Raw genomic sequence first — 15,508 nt, 5'->3', positions numbered from 1 at the left:
GGGGTGGGGGTGCCTTGAGTACCTAAGGCCTGTTGAGTTTGCACTGCGTTCCCTTGGCAGTAGAAATCAGTGTCAAGTACACCCTGCAGCTCCCAGAGGCAGGGAAAGAGGGTGAGGGTGACCCGGGCTGCATCCAGCCTCCCAAGGCCACACTCCCCTGCATGCTGCTCACCTGGGGCAGACGCTTTTTACTTCCACTGTGTGCACAGGCCATTCTTTCTCTGATCACTGAACCAAGTTACCAAAACTGCTGCTAAAGCAGAGACCAGTGGATCCTCAGTCTATCATCCCTTGACCCTGGCCTAGGAAGGATGTCACAGGACCCGGGGTGGCCTAGTGCAAGCCCAAATCCTGTGCCCCAAGGCATGCGGTGGCTGGTCAGTTCTCTCCACAAAACTTTGTCTTCTTTCCACGAGCCTGGAGGAGCCACAGGATTGGCACCGTGGCCGCCAGATCTGAGCCTGGGAGTGGGTGCGGGGAAGGGTGCTGGCCCCTTGGCCTTTGGCTCGGCTCAGAGCCTGCTGTGCTGAGAAGCCTGCGCCAGGTTGCAGCCACCAGGTTAACAGGAACACAGGCCTGCATTCCACCCTCTTTCCCGAGCTCCCAGTTCCAATACTCCAGTGGATCCACTCCAGGGGTGGATCCAACTCCAGGGATGTAAAGATTCTGTGGGTTGGCCTTTGGCGCCACTGGCAGGTGGCTCTGCAGCTCCTGCTCCTCAGTGAAGAGAGAAGCTGGAGAAGAGACCCATTCTTTGCTTAAATCCACTCCAAATCCTGCACATGTTTCACTTCAAGTCAGCAGGCTGGAGTTGCAGAATTTTTCTACTACGGATGAGTGGTCGAAAACAAAAATATTCTTTAAGATAGATGTTTAAAACACACGCACACAGAGCCTCAAAGAAGGAAACAGATTAAAATACAAGAAAGGTAGAACTCACAACACTGAATAGTTTTTTAAAGCAATGACTTAAACTTCTTCTCTTTAAATAAACTGCATTAAATCAGAAACCCCAGTGTTTTGAATCTAATGGTGATATTTACATTTTTTATCTAACACACCCACTTCAGATGCACACAGTATCTGATTTGTCTTTCTTTAATGCCCGCCCTCCCAAGACAGGCAATTTGCTTTATAAAGACTTTCATTTCAAAAAAGAGCCCGCTCCCCCCTCATTTGGGCTTGGGTTGGAGATAACAAAAGAGCTCTGGGAGGTAATAATTACAGTCATTAGTTCACAAAGGAGGCAGCCACTGGATGGCGAGGGGAGGCGGGCCAGCCCTGGGGAAGAGCTTTCGAAGGTCCTTCCTCGAATAAGGGAAGAGACTCATGATCCTAGGGCCGCTGGCCAGGGTCAGTTTCCTTGGTTGACCTATTTCTTGTCAGTGGTTTACCCAGAGATTGCCTTGCAGGCCTGCCAAAGAAGAGTATCTGGTATGATTTTTCCCTGGAGTCCTCCCTTAAGTGTCAGAGGACAAAGAAGAAGAGATGGAAAGAGAGACAGGAAAGGAGAGAAAATGAAGAATTCAAAAGAAGAAAGGAAAACAAAAACATTGCTACCTTTCATCATGTGTTTGCTGCTCTCTGTTCTAGTCCCACTTCAAAAGGCGAGTGGTGTGGACTTTAGGGAGGGGCCCAATTGCCTCCCTCTCCAGCAACGGGCCAGGCTGCCAGGGCTCTGGTCTGTGGGGCCACTCTGAAAGCTTTGATTGAAGAGGACTGGCAAAGAAGCAGAGCTGCTTTTGTCCCTCTAAGGCCTCCTGGTGGTGGGTGGACAGGTGAGTAGCCGTGGAGGGGGCCAGGACACCTTGGGTTAGAGATGCCCCTCCATCTCCTCCCTGACAGTGCCCTGCAGGGCTGGTCTCCTGGGTGCCTGGACCAGGCCCAGCCCGTACCCCGACCACAGCCCTGCAGTCGGTCCACACCACAAAGGTGGCTCCTCCTTCCGGGTCCCAACCCCCATGGAGGCCCAGGCGGGAACCCAGGTTAAGGAGCAGGGCCTGAGTGCACTTGGCCTTGAAGCTCAGCTCTGCCTCAGTGGGAGGCTTCCCCTCTAGAGGGTACCCTTTGTAAAAGGAAGAGGTTGTTGGCACCACCACTGGGGACCTTTTGGTGCCAACTGCTTGGGGGTGGAGAGAACCTTACCACCCATCGGAGAGCAGCGCAATACATGCTGTTAGCCAGCAGCACGCGTGCTCTCACCCCCTCCTTGAATACTTTCCCCAAGACCCCCAGCCCAGGGCCGTGGGTGCAGGAGCTGGGGACTCTGGCAGAAGAGATAGAACCCTTCCAGCACGTTCTTCTCTCTTCTGTACCAGGCTGCGCAGACTCGGAGGGCATCACAGTCACAGAAGAGCTTAACCTGAGTTTTTAAATAAAATGCAGTCAACTGAGGAAGGCAAACGGGTTGCCTACCCACCACCATCCCTTTCATCTTAAATACACCAAAACTCAGACTAGGAGAATCTTCAAAATTGGACTGCTCAGCTCAGTGGTGGGACCAGAATTTTTATTGTTGTTCATTCGCTCAATAGTGTTTGACTCTTTGCGACCCCCACGGACTGCAGCAGCCCAGACTTCTCTGTCCTTCACCATCTGCCAGAGTTTGCTCAAACTCATGTCCATTGAGTCGGTGATGCTATCCACCCATCTCCTCCTCTGTAAGGAAGCCACCTTGGTTGGGAAGACTGTGTGTGTGTGTGTGTGTGTGTGTGTGTGACGAGTTGGGGCTCTGTGCGTGTGGGCGCTGTGTGTTGCAGGATTCGGAGTCTTGTCTAGAGCCCACGTGTGTGTCTAAAGTACGGGGGCTTTTTAAGTCAGACGGTATGTTCCTTTGGGATGGGGCTAGGGAACGAAGTTATTCGTTGATAAAAGACAGAAGGCACCTCCTCCCCTCCCTGGGCCCTGCCACCTGCACAGCTGGGCAGCAGGAACCTGGGCCCTAAAGGGAACCCGGTGGACCACGTCCTTTTCAAGGCATTTCCTTTATTTGATAGCTTTAAAAACCAAAGCAAGGGAAAGCGCGAGTTTGGGATGAAGTTCATCTTCAAAGTCGGCCCCGCCCCCAAACCCCGGGGCTTTGTTCGCTTCTCACGGACTCAACCCCTCAGCGAGGATCCTGCGGGCCTGGCAAAGCCGTTTCCAAGAAAGACGAAATCTTTGAAATCACTCAGAAGGAGAGAGAAGGGGTCGGCAAGAGCTCAGGCGCAGTCGAGTCCACAAGAGGTGTCGCAGAAGTGAACAAAGAGGCACACTGGCAGCCGGGGCCAGGGACGCCCAGCCTGGCAGGCTGGTGGGAGAGGAGGACGCGGGAGCGCGGAGACGCCGCGTCTGAAGGGCTCTCGGTTCTCTGCCCTCCGAGCACCAGCGGCTGGCCCGGGCACTCGAGGGGGCAACCCCTACAAAGGTCAGAGCCGCAGCCCCCGTGCCTGATGGCGCAGTGCCCGAGGGTCCCCCGCTTTGGCCCCGGCAAGCCCCGCAGTCTCGGGCACATCCCGACGGCGCTGACCGCGGAGCAGCGGGGCTACACCTGCTGAACGAGGCGCCGGCGCTGGGAGGTTTTGCGCAGGAGCCTCCTGTAGTCGTAGGGGTTGGCGGCGGGCCCATTCTCCTCCTCCACGCCGTCCTCCGCCGCCCAGCACCTGCGAGCGAGACCAGGGGCCGAGCATCAGCGGCGCTAGCGCGCGCCGCGGCTTCCCCGCCCACCCCGAGTCAGGCGGGTCCTTGTCCCACACCTCCCACCTTCACTGGACGTTTAAGAACCGCATGTTCAAAACAGCAGGGCAGTAACCTAACGGATTTGCGGTATTTCCTCAGCAGGTTTGCAAAACTCCTGAGCGAGGAGCAGATGGGTTGGTGGAACCTGGTGAAGCCTAGTTGTCTGAATGACAGCTAGGTAAAACATTAGAAGGTGTAGTTCAGAAAGGTGAGCTTGGTTTGGCTTGAAATAATTCACAACCAATTAATACTTCAGTACCTTCTCCTTAAACAAACTCAAGGTGCCTCTATAGACATTTTGCAAACGCTCAGTTCTTTGTTTTAAATAAGGAAGTGTGTTAGTCACTCAGGCGTGTCCGACTCTTTGTGACCCATGGACTGTAGCACATCCCCTGCACACACACACACCGTCCCCCCAAGGCTCCTCTGTCCATGGAATTCTGCAGGCAAGAATACTGCAGTGGTTTGCCATTCCCTTCTCCATGGGATCTTCCCAACCCAGGGATTGAACCGGGGTTTTCTGCATTGCAGGCAGATTCTTTACCGGCTGAGCCACCTAAATGCTTCCCCCAAATTGCACCATCACTCTGTTAGCTTTTCCAGTGTTTCAACATCTTCAGTGAGGCTGTTGGGCCACCTTCCTGGAGCCACTGCTGGGAAACCCTGCCAACAATTACCTTTAGGTTCTGCAGTTTGCTTGGGGGAAGCTCCCTAAAATGCAGCATTATTCATCAATTCATTTACTCATGGAGCACCTAAGTATCAGCTACTGGTGTAGGTGATGGGTGTACACAAGTCCCTACTCTCCCAGGATTTACAGTCTAGAAGGGGGGAAGACCATGGACAGCTCCAGTACTCCGGGTCGTGAGAGTTGGAGGCTGGGAAGCCTTCTACAAAGAAGAGCCAGGTGGATGGGGGTATATGTGTGTGAGTGTACTCCACTCCAGTACTCTTGCCTGGAAAATCCCATGGATGGAGGAGTCTGGTAGGCTTCAGTCCATGGGGTCACTAAGAGTCAGACATGACTGAGCGACTTCACTTTCACTTTTCACTTTCATGCATTGGAGAAGGAAATGGCAACCCACTCCAGTGTTCTTGCCTGGAGAATCCCAGGGACGGGGGAGCCTGGTGGGCTCTGGGGTCGCATAGAATTGGACACGACTGAAGCGACTTAGTAGTAGTAGTAGTAAGCAATTTCATAGAGGGTGATCAGGAAAGGACTCTCTGATAAGGTGACATCTGATGGGAGACCTGAAGAAGGGGACGAGGGAGCCAGGCAGATCTTGTGGGGAAGGGCAGTCATTCCAGGATGACAAGAGATCCCCATTATGGTCCTAAGATGACAGTGTGTATATTGTGTTCATGGCACAGCAAGAAGGTTATTATGGCTGGAGTGAAGCAAGCAAGGGGGAGAACAGCAAGGGATGAGAGCAGGAGGAAGGAGGGGACAGTGTGACAGACAACATGGAGCTTTGAGACCATGGCAGGGACTTGAACAAGAGAGACACTGGAGGTTTCTGAGTAGCAGAGTGATTCAGTGGAAGTAAAGAGGCCTGTAAAAAGACTGGGCAATAGTCTAAGCAAGCCTGAGTAGCTGAGAACTGGTCAGATTTTGGTCATTTTGGTAGGTCGATCTGGAAGAGTCCATTGAATGGATGTGGGGTGTAAAAGAAAGGAATTAAGAATGTTTCCAAGGTTTTTACCTAAAACAACAAGAAAAATGAGGTTTCCATTTAATGAGATAGGGAAAGCTGCTGAAGGAATATCTTTGGGGGCAGGGTGAGTTAAAAGATTTTGGTTTCAATTGTGCTAAGTTTGGGATACTAGATATTCAAGAGGAGATACTGAATAGGCAGTTGGATATATAAGCCCTGATCTCAGGGTATTCTCAGTTTGAGAGTTTTAGGTAAATAGATGATATTTAAGATATACAAAGGATGAGACTCTCCATTGTTGAGAGGCCAGGCAAATGAAAAGAAATCAGCCATGGGGAATGAGCATGTGATGTTCTTTCTTCATTTTCTTCACTGTCTTCCAGGACAGTAAGTACTTCTCTTGGTTCGAGTGGGCAAACCAAGAGAAGTACTTACTGTCCTGGAAGACAGTGAAGAAAATGAAGAAAGAACATCACATGCTACTTATAGGGTGAGATAAGGATTGAGAATCATCTCCAGATAGGATGATCTTGGCAGCGACAGTTTCCATGGAGTGATGGGAACGGAAACCTGAGTGTGGTAGCCCAAGAAAGGGTGGGGAGAGATGACCTAGAGGAGGCAGGATCGCACTCATCTATTACTCTTCTGCTGTAATGAAGACCAGGAACACTGGTGCTCTGGAAAGTCAAGGTGGACTTCCAGATTGAGTCAAGGGTGCTTTTTAGGATGCATCCAATTACATCATGTTCACAGACTGTCAGAAATGATTTCGTAAAGGGAACAGACTATTCAAGGTGTAGAAGAGAGAGGGGACAGTTGCAGGGCAATGCTCTGGTGAACACGGAAGGACTAGGATTCAGTGCACAAACGGAAGGTTTGGTCTTAGCCAGGAGTACAGACATGCGTCCGGCTAATCACTGGCTACCTGCCACCTGCTTCCATTCATTCAAATTCACAAGACACTCAACTCTTCATTGCTGTTGTCCCTGATACCCAGACCTGCTCATACCTTCCTGGTGTACTAATGCTAATATTTGGGGTGTATATGTTCAAAATATATATAAATAGATGTAATAAATTATCAGAATAATGTAATAATATTTACACATAAATATGCACTCAAGTGAAGTGAAGTGAAGTCGCTCAGTCATGTCTGACTCTGTGACCCTGTGGACTGTGTCCATGGGATTTTCCAGGCAAGAGTACTGGAGTGGGTTGCCATTTCCTTCTCCAGGGGATCTTCCCCACCCAGGGATCAAACCCAGGTCTCCTGCATTGTATGCAGATGCTTTACCATCTGAGCCACCAGGGGAGTCTAAATATGTACTATATATTGCTATATATTGGAGAAGAAAATGGCATCCCACTCCAGTACTGCCTGGAGAATTCAATGGACAGGGTGGCCTGGTGGGCTGCAGTCCATGGGGGTCACAAAAGAATTGGACATGACTGAGCAACTCACACACACACATATTTCTATACAGTATAAATATATAAAAGATGTAATATATTTGTTTATAAAATAATAATTTAAGATATATAAGATATATAAAATATTCCAACAGATAGTTTGGCCTGAAGCTTCTCTAACTGTCCCCAAAGATCCTTTAGAGCTGTTTTTCTGTTTTGTTCTTTATTTTAAAGCCAAGATCCTATCAAGGTTGATCTACTGCACTTTCTGGTTTATCCCTTTAATCTTCCTTAGTTTAGAAATACGTGACCTTGGAGTTGCCTGTCAGCATGGTTAAATCAGTATACTTTCTCTCTAGAGCCCAGCTCCTCATATATGGACATAAGGATGTTCTATCTGTATCTTACGCACCCCTGCATTCATTGAATCTCTCCTTCCTCTAGCACCCAGTGTGGGTGCCTAAAGTCATCAACTCTAAACTCACAAAGGCCTGTGCTCAAATTTCTCTTCCATTACTTATTATCTAGGTGACTATATGCAGTATGAAACTTTGCAGGCTTAGCCTCCTCATCTATAAAAAAGGATGGTGAGAGTAACTCCCCCACCCCAACCCCCGCCCTGCCCCGCCCCGCCCCAGCTCCTGGGAAGAGTAAATGAGATCAGAGCAAAGACAACAAGATAAGAGCGCAACTCCACTGATGTGGACTTCTGGCTTCTAGTCTAGTGAACGCTGACTCCACATCCTTAGATGCCACTGGAATGTCAGGATAGAACAGGTTCACAGCAGATTCGTGTCTGCTGCTGGGGGAGGAGGAACACACTGGAGAGGAGGCAGACTGGCCTGTCAAAATGGGAAGCAGCTAAGTCAGTGAGAAGCCAACTGAGCCGGGATTGAAAGCGCTTGGCTTGGATTTTAGTTCACACACACTATTTCGGACTTTGGGCACATCCTTTAATCTCTTGGGCACTTGGTGTACTCCCGTATAGAGCTCTGTGGTTGGACCAGAGCATCTCTAAGCTCCAACCTGTTAACAGTTCTCGGCTCTGAGATGGAAGAATACCTCTTCTTTTGGAGACAAGGGGCAGAAATCATAGTTCAGATTGGTTCTGGACAAGCAAATAAAGAGAATGACGGCCACCATTTATTGGACAACTCCCCAGCACCAAGTCTGGCATTAATCACATCCGCATTCATCATTTCATTTCGTCTCTCCAACAACAGGGAGAAGCAATTAGTAAATCCTTTTGCAGATGTGGAAACGGAAGCTTAGACAGGCCCAGTAACACGAGCAAGGTTACTCAGTAACTCATTGGAAAAGACTCTGATGCTGGGAGGGATTGGGGGCAAGAGGAGAAGGGGACGACAGAGGATGAGATGGCTGGATGGCATCACTGACTCGATGGACGTGAGTCTGAGTGAACTCCTGGAGATGGTGATGGACAGGGAGGCCTGGTGTGCTGTGATTCATGGGGTCGCAAAGAGTCAGACACGACTGAGCGACTGAACTGAACTGAACTGAAGTAGCAGAATCAGGACCCAAATCTAAGTACATACCATAAGTTAAAAGAGGCTTTAGAGCCTCTTCTCTTAACCACACGTCACACTGTCAAAGAGGTGGGTGAGGTGTCTGAGTGCCCTGGGCCAACAGGATGTTCAGTTAGAATGTTGGAAAAACAGCTTTATATTGCCTGGTGTTGTTCCCGTTTTTCATATACCACATGTCCACCTTATTATGTGCCCTCAATTTCAAAACTTTACCAAGAATTTTTTGGGGAAAGAAAAAAAGATTCCCCAAATTCTAAGTAAGCTACAAATGGTTTAAGTTAAATATCAAAGCTGGTGGCAAAGTGTAAATCATATCCAAAATATACATTTCTGTATGAAATTTTCTCCCAAATATTTTTTTTTTGGTCTGACATCATCGATTCCGAGAAATTACATAGCATCATTGAGAAGCCAATAAGTAAATAAAATCACATTGGTTAGAGCTTAAACATAGGTTGTGGCTACTACTGAAGACAGGTATTGCTTACAGTTAGTATGACCATATCATTTATCATCGAAACCGAGGTATTTTAAAAGGAGATTCTATTGATGATTACACCAAGAAAACAAGTAAACACTGAGATTGTGCAGAAAAACTGTGATATCTGATTACCTACCATAATCCTTGATTTTACTTTTAAACAACGTATCAATCACAAGATGCAATATTCAGTAAGGACACTGGCATTAAGCTAGCAAGCTTAATTGCTTCAGTCATATTCAACTCTTTGTGACCGCATGGACTGTAGCCTGATTAGTCCATACATAAATGAAAGTGCTCTAGAAATGGAATGGTGAGTATAACATCCAAAATGCTGTACTTTTAACATATATTTATTACCTTTCATCAGCTTTGAAACATTGTTCCTGGAGTTCTTGCTGTTGTCTTCGTTCTCTTAAACTAGGGTTGTGGTCCTTTGGTCCAGGATGACTGGGCAAAAACTCCTTATAATAGAAATCCTCCAGATCTAATAATTTCCCCTGACTGCAAATGACCAAACACACCATAGAATCAGGCTGTCTACTCACTGAAACTTGTAAGACACTTGGTTTCTTCATTTAAAGCATTAATATTTACAGTAATTGAGTCCCACATGCATGCTAATAGGAATGAGAGCAGTCTTGCGATGTGCAAAAAACAGTACATACCATAAGTTAAAAAGAAAAACCACTCACCTCTTACCTTTAGGAGAGTATTTAGCTGCTGGAAATGCTTTTCCAACTTCTACCACATCCAACTTGGCACAAAACTAGCAGCTACTAGATAGTTGGTGATTATAAATACTCATTTGGCCACAGCTCACAACTGACCCTTGGGCCACTATGAGGAAAGCTGACCTTTATGTCCCGGCACAACCATTTCCAAATTTATCCATGAGCCTATAGATGCGCACAGGGCATCATGATCTTACCTGACTTCCTTCACAGGCAACCCCTGTCCTTCCTTATCGCCTGGTCTTTGGGGGGTTAATTTCTGTACTAGATTTTAATTCCTGCACATGACACACTCACAGGGGTGTGTCCCCAACCATTTTCATTCGTGGATCTACTCAAGCTATGCTTCCGGTTCCCAGGTGCTCTGTAATCTGATGGGACTTCATCCGAGGTCAAGAGGTAAAGGTCTGGAAAACTACCAGGTGTTACAGTCCTTTGGGGAAAAGCTCTTTTCAAGTTAAGATAACCAATTTGCAAACACATTTTCAGAATGCCACCAATTCATAAATAGGGAACTCTGTGTCCACTCATGCTTCTCAGAAGAACTCTCAATTGTTTTGAGCACTGTCTGGAAATTAGTTGATTGAAATAGTGGGATGATATTAAAAGCGTGGACTGAAATGTTACAGGGAAAGGGAAATAGTTTGAATTGAAGTGGGCCACACACACAGGTGTCAGAAACCTCAGATTCCTGACAAATCCATAACCATTATATTAATAAAATGTAAGATTTAGCTCGTGTTGAAGAACAAAGAAGTACAAAGGAGTTTGGGGAAAGAAAGCTCATGAACATGAGCATGTTCAAATAGCTCAATCAAAACCATATTAATGGGACAAGAAAGGACAATTCTGTATTGGATGGTACAATTTACTCAAAACTGTCTTGAGTCCGCAGTATATATACCATGCACTGTGTTTCTGCTTGTGCTCAGTCCCTAAGTTGTGTCTGAGTCTTTGCGACCCCATGGACTGTAGTCTGCCAGGCTCCTCTGTCCATGGGATTTCCCAGGTAAGAATACTGGAGTGGGTTGCCGTTCCCTTCTCCAGGGGGGTCTTTCCCAACCCAGGGATCAAATCTGTGCCTCTTGCATTGGTAGATGGATGAGCCACCTACTGGGTTTAGCTCAATATATATTTCCAATAGGCAAGATCTTATAGATTACATATAAACTCCATATTTTAAAATTTATTGACAGCACACCACTTTCCAAATCTATGCATATAAAATAGGTGGCCTTTAAACATAATTTGAACATATAGATTTATATTTTGGTTTGATGAGTTATTAAAATTTAAAAACAATAATTACCTATCTTTCCTTGGTCTTCGTTTTTCTTCTTGGATTGATTTCTAAAGGGAATAGAATAATTAAAAATAATCTATATAATATTATGATCTTAATATAATTAATGGATATATTACTATAGTATTAACATATAAAATTATATTTCACTGGGTTTTAGCTCAATATATTTGAACTTTTATATTTACATGTTGAAAAGAGTATATATGTCTTTTAGGCTAAGGAAACAAATACTGCAAACAAGCTGAAGATATTATAATTGTGGAAACACTAATGCAAGCATCAAGTTGACTGACACCCTAAAAATGCAAGATAATAAAAATGGCAATTATTAATAATAATGGTTTGTCGATATGAAGGGTTTTCCCGTTATCTTTATAGATACATTGAATCACTTTTTTCTCATCGTTTATCATTTTAATACCCTAAAATGTTAGATGAGTCAAAAAGTTCATAGTTTGCTTTCTTCTTATTGGTTGGTATTATAGCCAGTGGATGAGGTAGAAGTGAATGCTTACCTGCATCAAGTCTGGGAGTGGATCATTCTGGAAGTAACAATGTAAGGGACAAGGCACCAAAGACATTCCCATCCTCCTTAACATTTCCTGTTAACTTCATGTTCCTGACCCAGAGCCCTAGGCTAGAGGTGCTTACAAACAATGATGTACCAGCTGAGGTACAATGGCCCCCAGCAGTTCAGCTAATGATCCCCTGGGACCAGGGTGGTGTTCCTGCTTTAATCTGAGAGGTCCTGCTTCCTTGATCCATTATCTGAAAAAGTGTCTCTCCTGTTCTTGATAACAATTTTCTATAATCTGAAGAGATGCTGAATGATGCTGAGTAACAGAGATCCTCTTTCTACAGCCAAGAATCAAATACTGCTCTGCCCTGGCAAGGACCACATTTTCTTCTGGATCAGTATTTCTGTCTGGGAGATGCTATGTACAAGCTGGTTCTCAATTACTGAATTCTTAAAGGAAGAAATATTGTCTGCACTTTTTTTTCGCTCTCATCTGTGCTAGAATACTCATATGAAATGTAATTCTGTGGTATATTTTTCCCAAAATTAATTAAAATGGCCTATAATAGAAGCAATTATGTAGTCAAAGGAATAAAATAGGAGCTGTAAATAAGGAACAAAGGCAGAGAAATATGAACTTTAAGACAGAGCTTTACATTTAATTGTCTCTTAGTTTCCTAGGCTCTAGGGCTAAAGTTAGGGATGTACGTGATGGCATTCTTCATCATGAAGAAGGATACTGTACGACCTAGAAGAGGATTTAATATGCATTTTATCACTGAGGGCTTTATATTAGGGGCACTTACATACTCATCTCAGAGATATTGCAGGTTTGGTTCTAGGCCACTGCAATAAAGCGAGTATCACAATAAAGCATGTCACACAATTTTTTTTTTTTTTTTTTGGTTTAATGGTGCATAAAAGTTACATTTACATGGGACTTCTCTGGCAGTACGGTGGTTAAGACTCTGCACTTTCAATGCAAGAGGTGTGAGTTAGATCCCTGGTTGGGGAACTAAGATCCCACATGCTGTGTGGTATGGCCAGTTTATGCTATGCGCATGAGTGCTAAGTCGCTTCAGTCGTGCCGGACTCCATGCGACCCTATGAACTGTAGTCTTCCAGGCTCCTCTGTCCACGGGGATTCTCCAGGCGAGATACTGGAGTGGGTTGCCATCCCTTATTCCAAGGGATCTTCTCGACCCAGGGATCGAATCCACATCTCTCTTGCATTGGCAGGAGAGTTCTCTACCACTACCACCACCAGGGAAGCCCAATTTATACTACACTATAGTCTATTATCGGAGAAGGCAATAGTCTATTATAAAGTGCGCAATAGCATTATGCCTAAAAAATGCATACCTTAATTTAAAAATTTAAACATATTTAATTGCTAAAAATGCCATTAAAATGCTGGTAGAGGGTCTGAAATATTTCAAAAATTACCAAAATGGGACACAGAGACAGGAAGTGAGCAAACTGTGTTGGGGAAATGGTGCCAATAGACTTTCTGAATGGTTTCCACAAAACTTCCAACTTGTTAAAAAAAAAAAAAGAAAAAGCAGTACCTGTGAAGCACAATAAAATGAGGCATGTTTGAATTGCTAAGACCAATGATGTCTTGAATTAGGCTTTTTAAATTATATTTTAATTTGTATTTATTATTTTTATTTTGGTCACACTGCATGACCCACAGTATCTTAGCTCCCTGACCACAGATTGAACCCATGCTCCCTGCATTAGAAGTATGGTATGTTAACTACTGGACCACAGGAAGTCCTCAATTAAAGTTTTGATGTGACAAATTGCAAACCTGAAATTTAAAATGCAAATAAAGAACCAAATGTCCTGTGGCAGGTTCTTGCCAAACCAGAGTAAAGAAGAAAGACAAGGAAACAGAGATGACTTAAGAATGAGATCTGGTGAGGATGTATTCTGAGGAAGCTTTTGAAAGAACAGAGGTCTGAGTTCAGCAGACTCTGAAGAAACCCTTCCTCGGTCACTGAATCTTACACCTTCTCCTTCCCGTGTGACATAAAGAAATTTGCTTTATGGTAAAACTTGAAAATTCACCTCCATTACAATATGATGGACACACTCTTACTTTTCTTTTGGAAATACATGAATGCATTATGTATTCAGAGGTCTTCACAAAGATTAAGACAGTAGCCAAAATGCAGACATTAAAATAAGCGACCTGGGAGTGATCAAACCACCTGCTGCTATGTTCGGGGAAGACTCCAGAAAAATAATGGGACCAGAAGGGGCCTGTGATGGGACTGTGTCCATCACTCACTTTTTGAGGAAGCTGTTGGCCCTGAGTCATTTTGCTGATGGCTGCACAATTTCTGGACGTTAGAGCAGACACCACACCCCGTGACAACAGAGCGAAGTATTCAGCTAACATTCTCTCCTCAAAGCCACGATTCTCAGCCTCAGTTTACTCTTATTTTGGACAGGACAACAGCAACATTTCCCAGATGTAGGAGGTTAAGAGAATCCCATCACAGAAGAGAGCTGGTATTGGTATGAAGGCAGCTGGAATGACCACAGTCAATGGCGATGTCCAAGGAGAAACAAAAGCTGTATCAATCGGTGAGACACCTGTCAGCACAGCTGCTCATGTCAGGCATGCACGAAGGGTGTCATGTCCACAGTCTGGCAGCGCTGAGAATCTTGTCTAAATATGTCCTGTTTTTTTTTTAGCAAATAGGCTCATGATGAGCAACAACGGGGCTATAAGAAGGAGCAAAGTCTCTGTCTTCCTGGAGCTTCTAATCCACAGGGGAGAGTCAGACAGGAAACAAGCAGATACATATTTATACCTGCTATGAAGAAATATGAAGCTGGGCCAGGCAAATACAGAAGCAGCTGCTGCTTTAGATACGACTGTCAGGCAGCTTCTTTGATAAGCACAGATGTGAATAAAATACAAACATTTTTGCTGACTACAGTGGCCTGGGTCATGAAGAGAAGGCTTAAAATATGCAGCATATTTTAGAATGATGTTTATGAAAACCATTTAAAAGTACAGAATGTATTTTAATATTTAAAGGGGATGGGGCTCCACCACATCTTACATTTCACTTAATGTGTAACCTCCCCCAATCCAGGTAAGGGCCAGATAAATATGAGCCCATGGTGTGTTTTTACTTATAATAATATGCTAGTTTTCTATGTTTTATGTTTCACTGCAGCCACAGATTTCAAGAGACAGGGCTATAAAACAGATTCCAGTCGCTGATAATTTAAGATGTACGAAAACACTTTATATTAATTTTAAAAATAGTAGTATGATGACAAAGTAATCTTCTTGGGAGTTGGGACTCACTTGTGAGTCAGCTATATATATTTAATTTATATACTGATTTACAACATTGAAAATCAACTATATTTCAATTAAAAGTTGTATTTTGAAAATAAATGAAAAAATAAAGTAAAATTGTGGTGATGGTTGTACAACTCTGTATTTACACTGAAAAACATTTAATTGTATACCTTAGATGGGTGAATTGTATGGCATGTGACTTACATCTCAATAAAACTCTGTGCCTGCATATGCTTGTGTGTGTGTGGACCTATAGAATATAGGTCTCTCTCTATGTGTATATGTGTATCCATAGTATGTAGGTCCGCGTATGCACACACACACACACACACACACACATACATGTATGCGTGCCTTTGTCCATCACATAGAATACGTAAAATGAACACTAGGCATTTTGATATTTGAGTTTGGAGAGAGGGGGAGGTCTGAGCCAGAGACCAGGATTCAGGAATTGGTAGAAACTGAGGTCATGGCAGCTGATGAGAATGTCTGAAGATAATGGGATGAGAAGAGAATCTAAGATTGAATCCTAGGCAACACCAAGGGGAACAGGACCCTTCCAAAGAAACTGGAGAGAAACCACCAGAGAGAAGGAAGAGGACTAGGAGATGGCTGATCTGGAAGTCAAGCTTCATTTGATGCTGGGGAGATAGGAGAAAATTCCAACTCATGGGAAACCTTCTCTGGGTTCTTTGGGACATGGAGAATTGTTGCTCTCTCAACCATGCAGGGGGAAGGGGATAAGTATTCCAAATAGAAGGACCAGCAGAAGCAAAAGACTTAGGGGCATGGGAGGCTGTGCACCGGCAG

The 15,508-nt window shown here is 44.8% G+C and overlaps 1 protein-coding gene across 1 annotated transcript in view; it reads right to left on the bottom strand.

Annotated features, from left to right (window-relative positions):
- Positions 1 to 3,523: 3,523 nt before the first annotated feature.
- Positions 3,524 to 15,508, bottom strand: part of MYO3A (myosin IIIA) — a 161,861-nt gene continuing 149,876 nt past the window's right edge. Inside the window, exons 31-33 of the mRNA XM_055545372.1 lie at positions 10,854 to 10,894; positions 9,171 to 9,314; positions 3,524 to 3,641 (exon numbers count right to left, since the gene is read on the bottom strand). Of these exons, the coding sequence (XP_055401347.1) occupies positions 3,524 to 3,641; positions 9,171 to 9,314; positions 10,854 to 10,894 (303 nt within the window). The remainder of the gene's footprint in view (positions 3,642 to 9,170; positions 9,315 to 10,853; positions 10,895 to 15,508) is intronic.

The sequence above is a fragment of the Bubalus kerabau genome, chromosome 13, assembly GCF_029407905.1.
Source record: "Bubalus kerabau isolate K-KA32 ecotype Philippines breed swamp buffalo chromosome 13, PCC_UOA_SB_1v2, whole genome shotgun sequence".
Taxonomy (NCBI): Eukaryota; Metazoa; Chordata; class Mammalia; order Artiodactyla; family Bovidae; genus Bubalus; species Bubalus kerabau.
This window is presented reverse-complemented; position numbering and strand designations above follow the sequence as displayed.